Source organism: Myxocyprinus asiaticus, chromosome 14, assembly GCF_019703515.2.
Source record: "Myxocyprinus asiaticus isolate MX2 ecotype Aquarium Trade chromosome 14, UBuf_Myxa_2, whole genome shotgun sequence".
Classification (NCBI taxonomy): Eukaryota; Metazoa; Chordata; class Actinopteri; order Cypriniformes; family Catostomidae; genus Myxocyprinus; species Myxocyprinus asiaticus.
Window position 1 is genome coordinate 21,145,399 of NC_059357.1, and position 18,934 is coordinate 21,164,332.

Sequence of the window (18,934 nt, forward strand, 5' to 3'; positions counted from 1 at the left end):
TTCACACATTCTCAGATCAAATGCACTGTCGAGTGGTCGGGCCTATTTAAGGCTTTCTAAAGTTAGAATTAAACCCGTTGGGGCAAAGCAAAACATGGGCTTGTAGTTACATAGAACGTTAAACATTTTCGAGTGATCTGTGAATCCATCCTCACGTTGATTTAGTCTCGCAGCAGAGCGCATATCGTCGGATTCGCGGCCGTTGCGGAGGGATTGTTATGACATTCTCTTTGTCTCAAGCTGCACAAACCTGAGAGCATATTTCGTTCCGAAAGAGGCTCTTTCAGCGTTCCGTGCAAAACGAGTTATTTTTAACGACATAATTCTTTCTCGTTCCTACCGACCTGAGCAAGGCACTGAAACATGTCGTTGCACGGCAAACGAAAAGAGATTTACAAGTACGAGGCGCCATGGACGGTTTATGCCATGAACTGGAGCGTCCGACCCGACAAACGCTTTCGACTTGCGCTCGGCAGCTTCGTCGAAGAATATAACAACAAGGTAAACATTATTATTATTATTATTATTATTATTATTATTATTATATTTATTTATTTACATGAAGTGATACCAGATAGTTCGTGTGTACTAAGTTGTTTGTCCTTTTTGTTACTCAGACATGTCAGTTATTGATGAAAGTTATCGAAGCAATCGCATTGTTTAAATATGAAAAAAGTCATTTCAGGTGTGCTCATATTGCACAAAATGAATGTACCAAATAATGCAATGTGTGTAGTGAGAGTGGGTGTGTTGACAGACAGCCAAGGATGAGCACACATTCATAGATATTTGTGTATGTAAGAGCATAAATGTATTATTGACATAAATTAGGGTGTTTTGTAAATTGATAAAGGTTTTGTTTGGTCACTTTAAAATGACTTGTAAATTATCTATTAACTCATTTATAAAATCGTTGTTTCCTGTAATCATTGTGGGGTCCTAGTGTGACAGCTGTCAGAATGTCAAGTGGGATCAATCCAGGATTCTTGATGGATTCTGTCTGTGTGGAATGGACAATATTAAAATGACTGTTTGTTTTGTGATGTCCAGGTCCAGCTGGTTGGTCTTGAGGAGGAGAGCTCTGAGTTCGTATGCAGGAACACCTTCGATCACCCGTATCCCACCACCAAGATCATGTGGATCCCTGACACCAAGGGTGTCTATCCAGACCTGCTGGCCACCAGTGGAGATTACCTACGCATATGGAGGGTATGGCGAAGAGAGAACCATAAATTCACAGTTTTTGTGACACTTCAGATTGTATTAATGTTTGACTTCTCTTAAGACACTGAATTGCCATATGATTTAAAGTAAAAATGAAACGGTGTTCACAACCTATTTTATTTAGTGCTTTGAGTTTCCAAGTAAAACGGGATATTCTGTGAGGCAAAAATGTAGAACGGAACTTGGTTGAAACCATACAGAATTCATTAGATCATGAAAGTGATCTTTATATGACAGGTGGTTGGATGGGAGGGGTTGAAAAGATAAGATGGCTTGTTGATGTCAACTGAAAAGGAAAGTTGTGCAATTTATGACATTTTAATGAAAGTTTCCGAAGACAAACATGTATTGTCTTTGGAACAGAGCTGTCACAATTATGAAATATGGCTAACGATTATTTGTCAAACAAATAATTGCCATTGTCTGTTTTAGGGCTATGACGATTAATTGTCTCTTTGGGCTTACATGATTAACTGTCACATAAATTGGCATATTTCTTTGTCATTTTTACATATTTAACTTCAAATATATAAATCAAATAATAAAATAGGGATATTTGATTTCCTTTTAAGGCTTTAAAAACTTTGGAATGTCATGAAAAATAATGTTTTAAATATCAAAATATGTCATTTATTTTTATTTATTATTTTTTTTGGTCAACTTTAGTTTTGGTCAATTTCGCATTTATACTGTTGTTTTTGGAACTCATATATTGTATAATATATTTTCTTCTAAAAAATATACATTTAGTACATATTTATATTAGGTATATTATGCAATTGTAAAATATTTCTGTCCTAATTTCTTCACTTTCACATGTTATTTTAATGCTCTTTGATTAAACCCACAAGCTCTAATTTCTCATGAAGCAAAACCTTTGAGATTTAGTTTCATAATTTTAGCACTCCACAGAAATAGAGTAAGCGTGTCTCGTCCTCTGTGTCACTGCGTGTCATTAACGCTGCGTATATGAACCCCCTATGTAATACCAGGGACATCTGTCATTACACAATCGTTTAAAGTGAAAGCAGAGCGGTTTGCATTCAATATCAAAGTTTATATTTGTTTATATTTTCGTGGGAGTTTGCCGTGAGCCTCTGCTGACAGCCCGTGCATCAGAGCGCTTAAGAAGCGTTTCACACATTCTTGACATCTGCGGTGCGGTTCAGTGACACTCGGAGTTGAACTGAATCACGCAGTTTATATTTTCACTTAATTACCTTATTTGGCCATTAAAATTTGATTGGAACCTAGGTTAGATCAGATAACCGTGATCAGACGATAATTTAATAATCATGACAGGCCTTCTTTGGAATGATGTACACGCATTCACAATAAGATCGTTTAAGGGGTATAAAGAAAGTAAATGGGATCATTATGGATTTCATGTGGAATTAAATATAATTAGGAACCAAGGCAACCCAATAAACATGTTTGCTTGGATGAACTGTATTTATCTTGTCAGGTGAATGACACGGAGACCCGTCTAGAATGCCTCCTGAATAATAACAAGAACTCAGATTTCTGCGCACCTCTGACCTCTTTTGACTGGAATGAAGTGGACCCCAACCTTCTGGGTAAAAGACTACATAGTTTGTGTGTGAGAAAAATGCTTGACACATGTTTAAACATTTGTATGTTCATCCCTAAATAGGTAGATGTTTGTTTGTACAATTAAACGCATTTAAACGTCCGCATGACCACCAGACTGTTATAATAATATGCATTTTCTGATTTTATAGGCACCTCCAGTATTGACACCACCTGCACAATCTGGGGTTTAGAGACAGGACAGGTTCTGGGAAGAGTCAATCTGGTGTCAGGCCACGTCAAAACACAGCTAATTGCTCATGACAAAGAGGTGAGAATTTTTTTTTCCTAGTCATATATTTGATTGAATGTTCTATCACTCATTTCTAAGCACGTGCATTTTTGTGTGTTTGTGTAAATATTAGGATGGGCATTTTGTCTAGTCGAGTACTCAGACTAATTATTTGAGTACTCGTCGAGTACTTGAGGGGCAATGACATGTTCATAACTTTTATATATAATAACATGTCTGACAAATGTCTATAGCTGCTGCATTGTGTCTTGTTGTTCCAGTGTATTGTCTATTCATCATTATAGGCTGTTATAAAATAAAATGTTACAAAATATACAAAAGATTGCATAATCAAAATATAATGCATCATATTTTGTCATCATGTGAAGATTCACCTCCCAGCTCGGAAAGAATGTGCACAATGCGTGTCTGTCTGTTCTTCCTTCAGGTTACCATAGTACTCTCTGTAAGCGTGCGGCAGTTTTTTTTTTTTTTTTTTTTTTTTTTTTTTTAGTGACCGTCTGAACCGTCTATTTTCAAATCCCATTTGGCTTATCAGGAGATGCCATAACCATTGCGTTTTTAATATGCGTGTTAAGTTGAAGTTCAGTTTTGAAGACGCTGCATTCTGTTCCATTTAGCTGCGCTTTGTCAAAGTGTTTGAAACACTCGCCTGCTGTATATGCGTTGCTTCAGCACGTTGAGTCCACTGCCATTGTGAGTGCGCGCGCGCTTCCAAGTTTTCGCTCTTGTGGGGAAAGCCTCGATGCTCCATATTGTGTTTGCTGTGATTGATGAAGCATTCCATTCAAATCGGAGAGTCGGAATTTCCACCTTTCAACTGGGGAAAGTGCAACGGAATGACACTTTATATCGGACATCTAACTTAGAAACTCATGCGGAAGTCTTCATTCATTTCATTGAGATGCAGGCTCATGTTACTTCACGCAAACACGATGCCACCCAGGGCAGTGACAAACATTCACTTTTATTAAATGTCCATTAACGAGTCAAAGTTCTTACATTTAAATGATAATTAAACATGTTTAGCAAATGTTTTGCAGAGACAGGTGTTCAAAACACTGTTAATTACACTCTCTTTTGATTATCGTAACTATAGCATTTCAGCATCGTATATCAGTTTGGTTGCTATGAGACATCTCTGATAATTAGTGTACCCCTCAAAATCGCACGTGCGTGCTTGTCCGGTACAAGTGGAATTTTGAAAGGGCAAGTTAAAGAGAGTTTTACTTGCCCGACCAGACAAGATGTCTGATTTAAACCTCAATAACGAAAACTAGTTCAATAGTGCGGGATTGAGGGGATTGAGCACAATTTTAATAATTCCCACATGTTTCACTTTCAAAATCCAGGGATTTTCCTCTTTCGCATTGCTCTCTCGCTTTCGCTCAGGCAGCGTTCAGCAGCTTGTGAGCGCTCACAGTGGCGAAGCGCATTTTTAGTGAACCTTAGATGTTACATATATTAACGGTATAAACCTGTTAACTGGACATGCGAATAGTGTTGTACCGCATCTCTGTAAGCGAGCATTGCAATAAAACCTGTTTATAAATGAACAAAGATGTCTTCATCACAAGCGTGCAATGTTGGAGCTATAATTTTATCGTTACATCGTGGCGCTCCCTTATAATACAGCAAGAAAGGCAGAAACTTCAAAAAAGCTTTGCTACCATCTGTAGTGTGAAGAGAAACACTTAAATCAGACCTATGCATCATCCTGAAGACCTGTTACACCTCTCATCTCACTAAAACTCCATCTGATGTATGCATCTGAGATTTTCTCTGCCACGTGAATCAGTCAGTTTTATTAAGTGTACCAATATACATAATATTATTAGAATTACATTAATACTATAACATTAAAAAATACATAATATATATTACTTATCTTTAATATACATATGTTTTCAAAATACATCATAACTGATTTAGTTGCAAGGTTCTCTCAGGATTTTATCTGTTAACATTTTCAATGCATTTTGTTAATCTTAAACAGCCATTTTTAATGCAAATGGCGAGAATTGACCTACTCTTAACGAGAGAATTTACCCAAAAATTTACATTTGGTAACACTTTTTCTAACAACAAACAATACGTTAACATTTAATCTTAATATTAATTGCAACATATCACTTTATTTAAAAAAATTAATATATGTAAACATTAGTTAATGCACTATGAACTAACAATGAACAATTGTATTTCTTTAGTAACTAACATTGACAAAGATTAATAAATGCTGTAAAAATATATTGTTCATAATAGCTAATGCATTATCTCTTGTTAATGAAAGGTGCACTCAGTAATTTTCCTTCCACAATATAAAGATAGAAATGCACTTAAATATCACCTTTTCAAGTAACATTTAAACGTTTCCCAAAGTCTAAGTGGGAGGTTGATTTATTGAAAGAATTAGTCCCCATAGGTTGAGTATTCATTCATATTTTTTCATATTTCTATATTCATAATTTTAGTTTAAATATTCATCTCATAACATTATTTATGCATTTGCAACTGATGTGTAAGTGCATTTATTCCTGCTCTGTGAAAATACACGTAATTGCAACTTCAGATGCAGCTTCTGTGCCACCTTTACTGTGTTAAGATGGCTTTAGTCCCCACAGGTTTTAGTATTCATTGCAATGGGCATTAAATCTCTTAAATTCTCATCCTCCACAATTTTAATCTGCCAGTAGACTGTGACTATCTACTTTGTTACAGCAGTCGTGAAGATGCGTTCATGATTTGCGTCAGAGCGTCAATTCTTTGATCTCCACGGAAAAAGCGGAGTTATAGTTGAGACTTTGCGTGCTTCAGTGGTAATTAAAATGTGCTGTCCATAGGCTGAAATCTAGGCTGGTTTTGTACATCAAATAATAGCACTTAGAGGTCCTTTCTCCATCATTTTATCACTGACACGGAAGCGCTGTTGTGGTGTGTGCATCAGTGTAATGACTCCGGTTAGACACATTACAAAGGTTCCGCCCTCCCAACAAGTGTTTATGCGTTAATCGCTATTATGAAAAATTAACGTGTTAAACATTTGAAATTGCATGCGATTAACGCGTTAATCCTGACAAATCTAAAATTATACACACACACACACACACACACACACACACACACACACACAACCCCAATTCCGAAAAAGTTGGGACAGTATGAAAAATTTAATAAAATCAAAAAGGAGTGATTTTATTATATTCACCTATATTGCTATATTGAAAGCACTACAACTACACATGATGTCTTTCCTTATGAATTATTGCTTTTTGAAAATTGGGGTTGTGTGTGTGTGTGTGTGTGTGTGTGTGTATGTATGTATGTATGTATGTATATACAGTTGAAGTCAGAAGTTTACATGCACTTAGGTTGAAGTCATTAAAACTCTTAACAACTCCACAGATTTAATATTTGCAAACTATAGTTTTGGCAAGTCATTAAGGACATCTACTTTGTGCATGACACGAGCAATTATTCGAACAATTGATTACAGACAGATTGTTTCACTTTTAATTGACTATATCACAATTCCAGTGAGTCAGAAGTTTACATACACTTAAATTAACAGTGCCTTTTAAGCAGCTTGGAAAATTCCAGAAAAGTATGTCAATCCTTTAGACAGTTGGCCAATTAGCTTCTGATAGGAGGTGTACTGAATTGGAGGGTACCTGTGGATCATCCCACTCAGGAAGGAGATGCATTCTGTTTCCTAGAGATGAATGTAGTTTGGTGTGAAAAGTGCTAATCAATCCCAGAACAACAGCAAAGGACCTTATGAAGAAGCTGGAGGAAACAGGTAGACAAGTATCTATATCCACTGTAACGAGTCCTATATCGACATAACCTGAAAGGCTGCTCCTCAAGGAAGAAGCCAGTGCTCCAAAACTGCCAAAAAAAAAGCCATATTACAGTTTGCAAGTACACATGGGCACAAAGATATTACTTTTTGGAGAAATTTCCTCTGGTCTGATAAAACAAAAATTGAACTTTTTGTCCATAATGACTATCGTTATGTTTGGAGGAAAAAGGGTGAGGCTTGCAAGCGGAAGAACACCATCCCAACCATGAAGCATTGGGGTGGCAGCATCATGTTGTGGGGGTGCTTTGCTACAGGATTGACTGTTGCACTTCACAAAATAGATGGCATCATGAGGAAGGGAAATTGTGTATATATTGAAGCAACATCTCAAGACATCAGCCAGGAAAGTTAAAGCTCGGTCGCAAATGGGTCTTCTAAATGGACAGTGACCCCAAGCATACCTTCAGAGTTGTGGCAAAGTGACTTAAGGACAACAAAGTCAAGGTATTAGAGTGGCCATCACAAAGCCCTGACCTGAAAATGTGTGGGCAGAACTGGAAAAGAGTAGGAGGCCTACAAACCTGACTCAGTTACACCAGTTCTGTCTGGAGGAATGGGCCAAAATTCCTGCAACTTATTGTGAGAAGCTTGTGGAAGGCTACCCAAAATATTTGACCCAAGTTAAACAATTTAAAGGCAATGCTACCAAATACTAACAAATTGTATGTAAACTTCTGACCCACTGGGAATGTGATGAAAGAAATAAAAGTTGAAATAAATTATTCTCTCTACTGTTATTCTGACATTTCACACTCCTAAAATAGTGATCCTAACGGACCTAAGACAAGGAATGTTTTCTACAATTAAATGTCAGAAAATGTATTTGGTTAAGGTGCATGTAAACTTATGACTTCAACACACACACACACACACACACACACACACATATATATATAATATAAATTATTTGTGTATATCTTGAGCATTTTTATTGGCTTTCAGGTGTATGACATCGCATTCAGCCGTGCGGGTGGTGGACGGGATATGTTTGCGTCTGTGGGGGCAGACGGTTCTGTGCGCATGTTTGATCTACGGCACCTGGAGCACAGCACCATCATCTACGAGGACCCTCAACATCACCCGCTGCTGCGCCTCTGCTGGAACAAACAGGACCCCAACTACTTGGCCACCATGGCCATGGACGGCATGGAGGTCTTTCTTTTAATCACTTTCACTCTGTTAGCTTTGTCTAATTGTAGTCTATATTCTCTAATATTTTCTTTCTCCTCCTGTCCCTAATGTTCTTTGCCATCTTTTGTCAGGTGGTGATTCTGGATGTACGTGTGCCGTGCACACCAGTGGCTCGGCTCAATAATCATCGTGCCTGTGTAAATGGCATCGCATGGGCGCCCCACTCCTCCTGCCACATATGTACAGCAGGTTAGAAACCAGCCCAGCCACATGCACTCACACATTGTACTGCTATTCTCAACTGCTTCTCGTCCATACAATTTCGTTTCAAAAATTTGTTCGCACCATTACTCAGAAAGTTTCACGGAAGTCTCAGTGGGGCATTTTCATACATTCAAAATGTTTTAGTAGAAATTGGGGATATCCCGATACAGTTTTTTATTTTTTAGAACAAGTAAGAGTACCAAAAACTCGCAGAGTCCGAAACCTGTTTCTTGTTTTGTTTTTTCTGAAATTCTATATCAACCGTTTATTTCAATTTTAACATCAAGATGGTGGTTATATAAATGTATTTATTAAAACTTTAATCAAATGAAAAATAAAAATTAATTTTCAACATAAAATTTTATTATTTTTATCAAATGAAGTTTTTATACGGAGTCTATTGGAGTTATTTTTGTCAAAGTGCTGCATAACAGAGCATCACAGATTGAGATATTGCTTAAATATAAGATCATTAGTAGTTATTACAGTGAATATTACATAACTATACAGTAGTTATATATTTCTGTCATACTTTTTTCCATTTAAATTGAGCTTTTATTTCGAAGTATTTTTGTGTTGCTATTACGGTAGCTTCTCAATCCGGAAAAGCAGGTCACTACCTGACTAAAAGTGATTAATAAACCACAAAAGGCTGCTATTTTTTTAAAAAAATATGAAGTCTGTTTGTGTCTCACGCTACAAAGTGAATTTGCACTTTGCCTGCTGTCATCTGCTCAAAACAGAGCATGCGATGCTCTTGGTGTTTTCCATGTATGAGTTAAGTATCTCTAAAAGGTATGAGCACTTTGTGTCTTATGTCAACACAAAGCCAGCTCCTCACAATCACAAGCACTCACATTTGAAGCGTGCAGCACATGCAAACTATATTTTTATCTCAGTAAATTGCAGCTTTTGCAGTTAATCTCATTAGGACATTACGTGATTTTAATTAGTGCATTGGATGTTTGCATAATGACATTCGTACTTCAGATGGTGTAGGTTTTTGGTATCTGAGCATTTTACAAGCACGAGTAAAAGTACATGAGTGCGGTATTTGACCTGATTCCGATACCAGTATCGGTATCGCAACATCCCTAGTAGAAATATTCTGTATATAGGTAAATATTTCTGTTTATCGCTATGTTTTGTTATATTGGTGCATATACATTAAAATTATTAAATATCATGCTGCTTTGTGATCATTTAGTGAAAACAAATTGTGTGGAAAACATGCAGTGAATATTTCTAACAAGGCTTGATTTTATTTATTTTTTATTTTTTTCTGTGTTTAGTCCTTACATGTACATTCTTGAACAAGAGTAAATGAATGCAGACTGAAAAACAGATAAAAATGGCAGCAAGACAAATGGACAATGAAATAATTTTATTGACAGCTATGTAAATGCTCGCTGAAGAAAAAGGCCTTCTGGCTTTCTGAAAAATAATAACACACATGTGAGAGAGTTTCACTGCTGAATGCTTTCCCGACTACATAATTTACCGGAAATAATGTAGTTTATTTTTTTTTCTCAATAAATCTTAAGTAAACAGACGAGAAGCCATCAATATTTCTCTGAATGTGCAAACTTTGGACTAAAAGTTCTAATGGATATTTTTGGTTGAAGCATTGACATGACATATTCAGCATAGATTACAGGTATGTGCTTCTGTATTACATTCTAAAATGCAAATGTTGAGTTTTGATTTTGCGTGCTTTGATGTGGTGTACTGACACAAATTAAGAAATTACTTTCAGTATAGCATTTCAGATGTAAAACAGTGGTGTAATATCGAAGCTGAAGGCCTGGACCTCCAGTCCATTATGAGCTTTCTAATGTAAAGATTAAATATGAATGTTAAATATGATAATAGTAGCATACATACCATCTTGATCTCTTCTTTCATGTTCTTAGCATTTCTTTCTCCTTTTTTCTGCTTCACTTCAACACCATAGCCATGTCTATCTACTACATTATATCCAAAACAGAAAATTTAATAATCATTTATAATTTACCAGTAGAGGGGGCACCTTAGCTGATCGGGGGCCCTACGCAACTTGGGACTTTATGTATAGGGAGGACCGGAACTGCATTAGCGAATTGGTCTGAATCAAAATGGTTCCTAAAAATCTGTATCCAGAAACACACATGCCTGGAAAAGTTATTGAATTTCATTGGCCAAAAGGGTGGGAACTTTGTAATATGCATCAGTATAAGACTGTGGCAGCAGTGACAGTGCTGTTTCATACAAGTCTTCTTTACCTGGCCCCCCTCTCTTTTAACTCCCACTGTAGCGGACGATCACCAGGCTCTGATCTGGGACATTCAGCAGATGCCACGGGCCATCGAGGACCCCATCCTGGCCTACACAGCTGAGGGAGAGATCAACAATGTGCAGTGGGCCTCCACTCAGCCCGACTGGATCGCCATCTGCTACAACAACTGTCTGGAGATCCTGCGGGTGTAGTGCTGATGCTGAAAGCGCCCCTGTGCTTCCTGTGTGCCGAGCTCAGGGCTGATAGCTGAAGAAGTCTTGAAGAGCAGCAGAGACTTGTTTTCTAACGTTCCTGAGGTCTATAGGTTTCAACGGGGAGAGGACATGACTGGGCCTATGGGAACAATAGTCTGAACAATGTGTGTGAATCTTTTGTCCGAGAGAATGAGGCAGTGTGAATGAGTATCTATTTCTGCACAATATATCAAAATGGTCTGTTTTCCTACTTGCTGATGCCCCAGAGTCCTCATATTGTGATCTTAAATAAAACTTTAATTTACCATAATTGTATGGCAATTTATGTTGGGAGAAATAATATGTTTATTGTTTATTCTGTTTCACAGGTCCTTTAACCTGCAGATTATTAGATCTCTAAATTTCCATCAAGCATAAATGTATTTCCATTTTTCTTCATTTCAGGAAGGTGCCATTGTTTTGGGTTGAACTGTTAACTGTTACAGAGAAAAAATGTATGATGATATAAGCACGGCAAAACCTTCATAATTTGCTCCTCAGTCCCTCAGGTACTGAATCACATTAGCAGTTAGTCTTTGAGAAAATGTCTAATTCATTTGAAGATATATTACTGCTCAGTAACTGTGAGAAGAGCCCCTCTTATATTTCCCCATGTTATTTTTAGAAAAAAGTTTGTTCCCTTTCAGCATGCTTGTGCTCAAAGTTAAATGTGTACTGTATACATATATAAATATTATATACAAGGTAGGACAAAAGTGTCACTTCTCCAGAATAATTTTGCATTGCAAGTCATTTGGTCTGTCCATAAATTCTGTTGTTATGCAATTATGATGTAGTAGTAATGCCACTATTTTGGGTCAAGACTGAAATCAAAAGTGAATTTGCAAGGCTGTGTGAGGTACACATCCTCAACTCGCACTCTTAGATGGAGTGTTTATATAAGTCATTCAGTGTGTGTCCAGCCATAATGTTTTTTCTATTAATAAACTCTTGTTCTTTCATAAAGCTTTCAGTGAGAATTTATTTTGAAGCATCATGGAAAGGCCAGACAAACTAGACCAGAAACATTGATGTCTTAAAGGAATAGTTCACCCAAAAATTGAAATTTGAAAAAAGATTAGCTAAACAACACAAAGTCATCTTAAAAGTAATTCATAAGACTTCAGTGGTTAAATCCTTCAGAAGTGATTAAAAGTGTGGGTGAGAAACTGATAAATGTTTAAGTCCTTTTGTACTATAAATCTTCACTTTCACTTCCACATTCCTCTTCTTTTGTTTTCTGGTGATTTTTATTCTAAATGCATAGCACCACCTACTGGTCGGGGCTGGTCAAAGGTGGAGATTTATAGTACAAAAGGACTTAAATATTGATCTATTTCTCACCAACACAATATCACCATGTATTTAAACCACTGGAGTCTTATGGATTGTGTTTATGTTGCCTTTATGTGCTTTTTGGAGATTCAAAGTTCTGGCCAACATTTACTTACATTGTATGGACCTATAGAGCTGAAATACTCAATCTTTGTGTTCTGCAGAAGAAAAAAGTAACATCTGGAATGGCATGAGGGTGAGTAAATGATCAGGGTATTGTTATTTTTTGGCGAACTATTCTGCAGGGAAAATCGAAGAGATACCGGAATGGATTTAAAAATGGTCAAATATTTAACACGGACAGTGTGAGCCTTTTACTTCAGAAAACAAATCTGTACAACATTAGTACTCAAATAACATTTAATCTAAAAAAGAAAAAAGATTTATAATAATAATAATAGTTGTCTTCTTTTGGAAACCTTAACAGTCCTATAAAGGTTTTCAATCATTTTACATACATTCATCTGCTTACATTGCAGAGGTGAAAATTAACTTTACACTGATTTCATCTCAACAAGTGATTTACAAAAGCAGTCCTTGTCTTTCTCCAATAAAAACGTCAAGAATTCAAGAGAATACCCTCTCGAGGATCTTGACTCCTTTCGCTTTCAAATACAGTGATCACACTTCCATAAGTTCACACCCATTGGATCATATGCAACACACACACACACACACACCTTACTGATCAGTTCAAAAAGAGGTTAAAATAACCACTTTAACATCTATTCATGACCCCTGAATTTATGCCCATTTGGTTACTATTAATCCAAACAGACAAATATAAATTTGTTTGTGCCAGTCATTTAGTCATCTGATCTAGTATTACCAAAGATTTGGGTCAAATATCTAACCTGACATAAAAATATATAGTAAGTATATAATTCAAAAATCTATACATTGAAAAGGAAAAGTTGTATCAGTAAAAACAATAAATTAATGATACTCTAAAAACAGCCCAGACATATGTTTTTTTCTGTCTCCAAATTATTTGTGTCCGTGTGAAATAACTTCGTCTCAGTGGTGGAACTGTCTCAGAAGGTCTGTCCTCTGAATCTCTGCCGACGCAAGAAATGATGAGGTTTACTTCGTAAACATAACTAAAACAAATCTTAAAATCTCAAACCTGACTTCCAGATAATAATTTACAGTGATCATTGCAGAACATGATGGTGGAGGTTGACACTCAGAACATAGATCATAATGCAGTTACATCTCTCTTTAACCCAAGGATCTTGTCTTTTTTAGTCCACTGTACTTCTGTTCATATTCAGTAATTCAAAAGCTGAGATTTGTTGCATCAGAGGAAAATTCCAGCTCTTAATGAGAAGGGATATGAAACAAAATACCACAGAGATACAGAGAAATGTACAACAACCATTATGGATTAATTTGAACAATTGAACGCCCTAATGTTGTCAAGTCAACACAAGTAACATAAATAAATATTTTCAGTTCAAGCAAGCATAGATTCTTTTCAAGTGCAATACTGAGCTGTCTGAAAAATACAAACCATGAAAATGTGGTTTTTGGACAAACAAAATACAGTAGAACATTCAGAACAAAGTCTGTTTTTGGCCTCTAGCTGCCAGGTAAGGCTGGATCAGACACATGCCTCTGGATTTCTAGTGACTCTTTCAGCATGTTTGGACTCTCCAGACTGTCTGGGAGTGAGGGGTATCTTGAGCTTCTACACAGCAGTCCAGGAAGCTCTAGACGAGGCTCTTGAGGGGGACTTGGTCCTGTAGATACAGCCATCTCTGTCTCCGGGGACATGGACATGGTGTCATTTGAAGCTATTGTCAGATGTATCCCACTGGACAGAGAGTCCCGAGACTTGTATTTGAAGCTGTCCATGTCAGGACTCTATGCAATGTGAAAAAAAAAAAAGCTCACATTCAATACAAACTTTAAAGGAAAGCATAAGACATGCAACAGTTGTGCTCACTACAAAGTTGGTCTTAGGAGATGACTGTCCAGTGGCCACCTGATGATGTAAAAACTTTAAAAACTTTACATTCTGATGATGTAAAAACACAGAGTATGTAATTTGTTAACAATCACAATATTACCAAAGTCCTTTTAAGGCAGGCCAGTTCACTCGACAGCCATCTTGGCACTGCCTCCAGGCACCTAATGATGAATTTCCATTTCCATGACCGTTCTATTTGTTTGTGATTACTGGATAAAGGTTTTTAAAAATCGAGAATCATGAATCATGTCAAATTGTGAATCTGTTCGACCAATTCATTGAAAATAGCCAACTCAAAAGAACAAATTGCTGGTAACACTTTACAATAAGGTTCTATTTGTTAACATTAGTTAACATGAACTAACAATGAACAATACTTATACATATTTACATATACAAAGGACAAAGGCAGCATTCAAGTAATCCATAAGACTCCATATACTTGCACTGGCAGCCAAATGTTTGGAATAATGTACAGATGTTGCTCTTATGGAAAGAAATTGGTACTTTTATTCACCAAAGTGGCATTCAACTGATCACAATGTATAGTCAGGACATTAATAACGTGAAAAATTACTATTTAAATTTGAAAAACATTTTCAGAACTTCTTTAACTACTTCAGAGTTCTCATCAAAAAATCCTCCACATGCAGCAATGACAGCTTTGCAGATCCTTGGTATTCTAGCTGTCAGTTTGTCCAGAAACTAAGGTGACATTTCACTCCACGCTTCCTGTAGCACTTGGCATAGATGTGGCTGTCTTGTTGGGCAATTCTCACGCACCTTACAGTCTAGCTGATCCCACAAATGCTCAATGGGGTTAAGATCCATAACACTCTTTTCCAATTATCTGTTGTCCAATGTCTGTGTTTCTTTGCCCACTCTAACCTTTTATTTGTGTTTTTCTGTTTCAAAAGTTTTTTTTTTTTGTTTGTTTGTTTTTTTGCAATTCTTCCCATAAGGCCTGCACCCCTGAGTCTTCTCTTTACTGTTGTACATGAAACTGGTGTTGAGCGGGTAGAATTCAATGAAGCTGTCAGCTGAGGACATGTGAGGCGTCTATTTCTCAAACTAGAGACTCTGATGTCCTCTTGTTTAGCTTTGCATCTGGCCTTCCACATCTCTTTCTGTCCTTGTTAGAGCCAGTTGTCCTTTGTCTTTGAAGACTGTAGTGTACACCTTTGTATGAAATCTTCAGGTTTTTTGGCAATTTCAAGCATTGTATAGCCTTCATTCCTCAAAAAAATTATTGACTGACAAGTTTCTAAAGAAAACTATTTTAATTCTTTTGCCATTTTTGACCTAATATTGACCTTAAGACATGCCTGTCTATTGCATAATGTGTCAACTCAACAACAAAGACAATGTTAAGCTTCATTTAATGAACCAAATAGCTTTCAGCAGTGTTTGATATAATGGCAAGTGATTTTCTGGTACCAAATTAGCAATTTAGCATGATTACTCAAGGATAAGGTGTTGGAGTGATGGCTGCTAGAAATGGGGCCTGTCTAGATTTAAATAAAAAATGACTTTTTTCAAATAGTGATTGTGCCGTTTTTTACATCAGTAATGTCCTGACTATACTTTGTGATCAGTTGAATGCCACTTTGGTGAATTAAAGTACCAATTTCCTTCCGAAACAGCAAAATCTGTACATTATTCCAAACTTTTGGCCACCAGTAAATCCAAATCTTTTAGAAGTGATATAAGTGTGGGTGAGAAACACAGGGCTAAAGACTAAAAAAATTACTTGCTCCAAAACTGAAACATTAAGGAGACAAATGGCTGTTTTTAGTCACCAAATCACAGAATTGCTCAATTTAGATTGCTGTTCAGAAACAAGATATACAGCCAAAGAAAAGGAAGACAACTGATAATCCATTAATCGATGGTTTAATAAACAGTATATAGAGTTGAGAAGATAAGTTTGCATTCCCTTTTGTCTCATAAATGTTCACACCCCTTTCATAACTTATACAAATATAAGAGATAAAATATTTTTTTATTTAGTACTGTTCTTACTGCTACATTACAGATATTTACATAAAATACAGTATGCATAAAGTAGTGTGTTGTCTTCTTGAGTATCAGTGAATGTTTGCACCTTGTGTAATAGTTGTGTGCAAGTCCCTCAATTGTCTTAAGTGTCAAAAGCTTGATTTTATAAATACACAGATGTTTTTTTGCTGATCTCCTGTGATTTTCACACACAGCAGTCTCTAGAATTTACTCCAAATGGTGCCAAAAACAAAAAACATCCAGTGAGCGGCAGTTCTGCAGATGGAAATGCCTTGTTGATGAGAGAGGTCAAAAGAGAATGGCCAGACTGGTTCGAACTGACAAAGTCTGCGGTAACTCAGATAACCGCTCTGTACAATTGAGGTGAGAAGAATAGTATCTCAGAATGCTATTCTGAGATGCGGGTTGGCGCTGTTTTGGCGGCACGAGGGGGAGCTACACAATATTAGGCAGGTGGTTTTAATGTTGTGGCTGATCAGTGTGTGTATATATATTGTTTTCAAATATTGTATGTGCGACCATTTTAGTTGCAGTCTGGAGCCCTGAAACATATATATATAAATTATTTTTTACTATTAATCTTCACTTTCACATTCTTCTTCTTTTGTATTTGCGATTCACATTCTTCATGCATAACGCCACCTACTGGGCAGGGAGGAGAATTTATAGTGAAAAAGGACTTAAATATTGATCTGTTTCTCACCCACACCTGTCATATCGCGTCTGTAGACATGGATTAAACCACTGGAGTCATATGGATTATTTTTATGCTACCTTTCTGGACCTTCAAAATTTTGGTCATTCACTTGCATTGCATGGACCAACAGAGCTGAAATATTCTTCTAAAAAATGTTGTTTGTGTTCAGTAGAAGAAAGAAAGTCATACACATCTGGGATGCCATGAGGGTGAGTAAATGAGAGAATTTAAATTTTTGGGTGAACTATTCCTTTAATGCATTAACTAATGTTAAACGAATGGAATCTTTTTGTAAAGTGTTAAAAAACGGCTCGCAAATCGGACATCACCATGTCTTGCGAGCATGTTGTACCCTACACAAGAACAATATCTAACTAATTAAATATTTTAGAGCTGAGCATAACAAGAAAAATCAATTCATTATAGAAAGTTACTTGACTTTCAAGATTTTATTAATTTCCATCATTTTTCCAGGCCTGGAAAACACAATTTTATAGGGGTCAAGACATGAAGAATTACATTTTTAATTTTGATATACTTTTGATATATAAGAAGTCAATGTACTATAAAAAGTTTCAGAACTGAAAACTTCCTCCTAAATAGAAAAGAGCATTTATTTAAACCAAGCTCATTTGGAATTTGTGGAACTTGTGATGTCACAAGGACCAAATACATCTGCATATGACTGCCTCTTCAGCAAGACATCAATGCCTATTTTCATCATTGCACACTTAGCCCTGCCCACTGGTGCTCAGTCAGTCACACAGGTGAAGAGGAGAGAGATGGGCCTGTCATGGGAGATTCATCCAAAGATTTAAATATTTTTCTACATAAACGTGCACGGCTTTGACCATTATCATGCATCTCGCACAACTTTTAAAAGATGCGATGTCAAGTTATAACTCAAAAATGGAGACCCCCATTGTTTCATTCAGCTGCGCTGTTGTGCTGTTTTTAAGGTGTCCTGGACCGTTTTTGCACCCATCTGTGCTATTTTTTTTATTTAATTTTTTTTTTATCCCCTTTTCTCCCAATTTGGAATGCCCAATTCCCACTACTAAGTAGGTTCTTGTGGTGGCGTGGTTACTCACCTCAATCCGGGTGGCGGAGGACAAGTCTCAGTTGCCTCCGCTTCTGAGACCGTCAATCCACACATCTCATCTCGTGGCTCACTGTGCATGACACCACGGAGACTCACAGCACATGGAGGCTCATGCTACTCTCCGCGATCCACGCACAACTTACCACGTGCCCCATTGAGAGTGAGAACCCCTAATCGTGACCACGAGGAGGTTACCCCATGTGACTCTACCCTCCCTAGCAACCGGGCCAATTTGGTTGCTTAGGAGACCTGGCTGGAGTCACTCAGCACACCCTGGATTCAAACTCGTGACTCCAGGGGTGGTAGTCAGCATCAATACTCACTGAGCTACCAAGACCCCAATCTGTGCTATTTTTAATTGTTGGTCTTTTGTAAACATACACTTGTTGGATGTCTTTGATCGTGTTGATGCGTTTCCAGTGTTTTAAGAGCGGTACAAGCGGTACACGTCTCATTCTGCTGCTGCCACTGACTGGGAGAAACACATGCAGTCCTGTGTGTAAACAAACATGGAAGATGTGAGATGTGAAGACCAGCATCTCTGCTTTGGCCTGTTGAAGTACCCAACATCATGAATTGTATTAGTCTCAATATGATTTAAGCTTTGCAAAGGAACTGTTATTGAAGGATGGGGGAAAACACTATTGGACAGCAAATTCATAAGTAAACAACTTTATTCATAAATATTTCATATTAATATTTTATGATGTTGCTCGAGTGAACAGTTTAATATATTTAGATGAAATGTGTTGGGTGTATGTTATGTGTTAACCCTGAAATGTTGTGTGGAGTTTGTTCATTTGTGTTTCAAATATAGCTGTATTGGAAGGGCTGCACGATGTTAGCCAATTAGAACAGTGGACGTTTACACTGAAGTCTTAAAGGGTCATACAGCTTTAAACCGAGCGTTTAAGACAGAGGGCCAGAGACAGGGTGGAAGATTATTATATATGACAAAATTATGATTATTTTGGGGC

The 18,934-nt window shown here is 37.0% G+C and overlaps 2 protein-coding genes across 7 annotated transcripts in view; one reads left to right on the forward strand and one right to left on the reverse strand.

Annotated features, from left to right (window-relative positions):
* Nucleotides 1-11,798, forward strand: dcaf7 (ddb1 and cul4 associated factor 7). Of its 3 annotated transcripts, none has more exons than XM_051716010.1 (7): nucleotides 1-501; nucleotides 1,051-1,209; nucleotides 2,690-2,801; nucleotides 2,967-3,085; nucleotides 7,872-8,081; nucleotides 8,192-8,309; nucleotides 10,618-11,798. In XM_051716010.1, the coding sequence occupies exons 1-7, from the start codon at nucleotides 364-366 to the stop codon at nucleotides 10,788-10,790; spliced, it is 1,029 nt and encodes a 342-aa protein (XP_051571970.1). In that variant the 5' UTR covers nucleotides 1-363; the 3' UTR covers nucleotides 10,791-11,798. The 3 variants fall into 3 exon arrangements, with proteins under 3 accessions (XP_051571970.1, XP_051571969.1, XP_051571971.1); XM_051716009.1 differs by having other exon boundaries at nucleotides 8,192-8,308; nucleotides 10,614-11,798; XM_051716011.1 differs by lacking the exon at nucleotides 10,618-11,798 and adding an exon at nucleotides 9,869-10,606.
* Nucleotides 11,799-12,457: 659 nt separating this feature from the next.
* The window catches only part of LOC127451343 (potassium voltage-gated channel subfamily H member 6-like), a 54,381-nt gene continuing 47,904 nt past the window's right edge, over nucleotides 12,458-18,934 (reverse strand). For 3 of the 4 annotated variants that reach the window (XM_051715956.1, XM_051715955.1, XM_051715953.1), the window contains one exon: nucleotides 12,458-14,033. In XM_051715956.1, the coding sequence (XP_051571916.1) occupies nucleotides 13,749-14,033 (285 nt within the window). In that variant the 3' untranslated portion in view covers nucleotides 12,458-13,748. The remainder of the gene's footprint in view (nucleotides 14,034-18,934) is intronic. The other variant, XM_051715957.1, reaches the window with a different exon arrangement.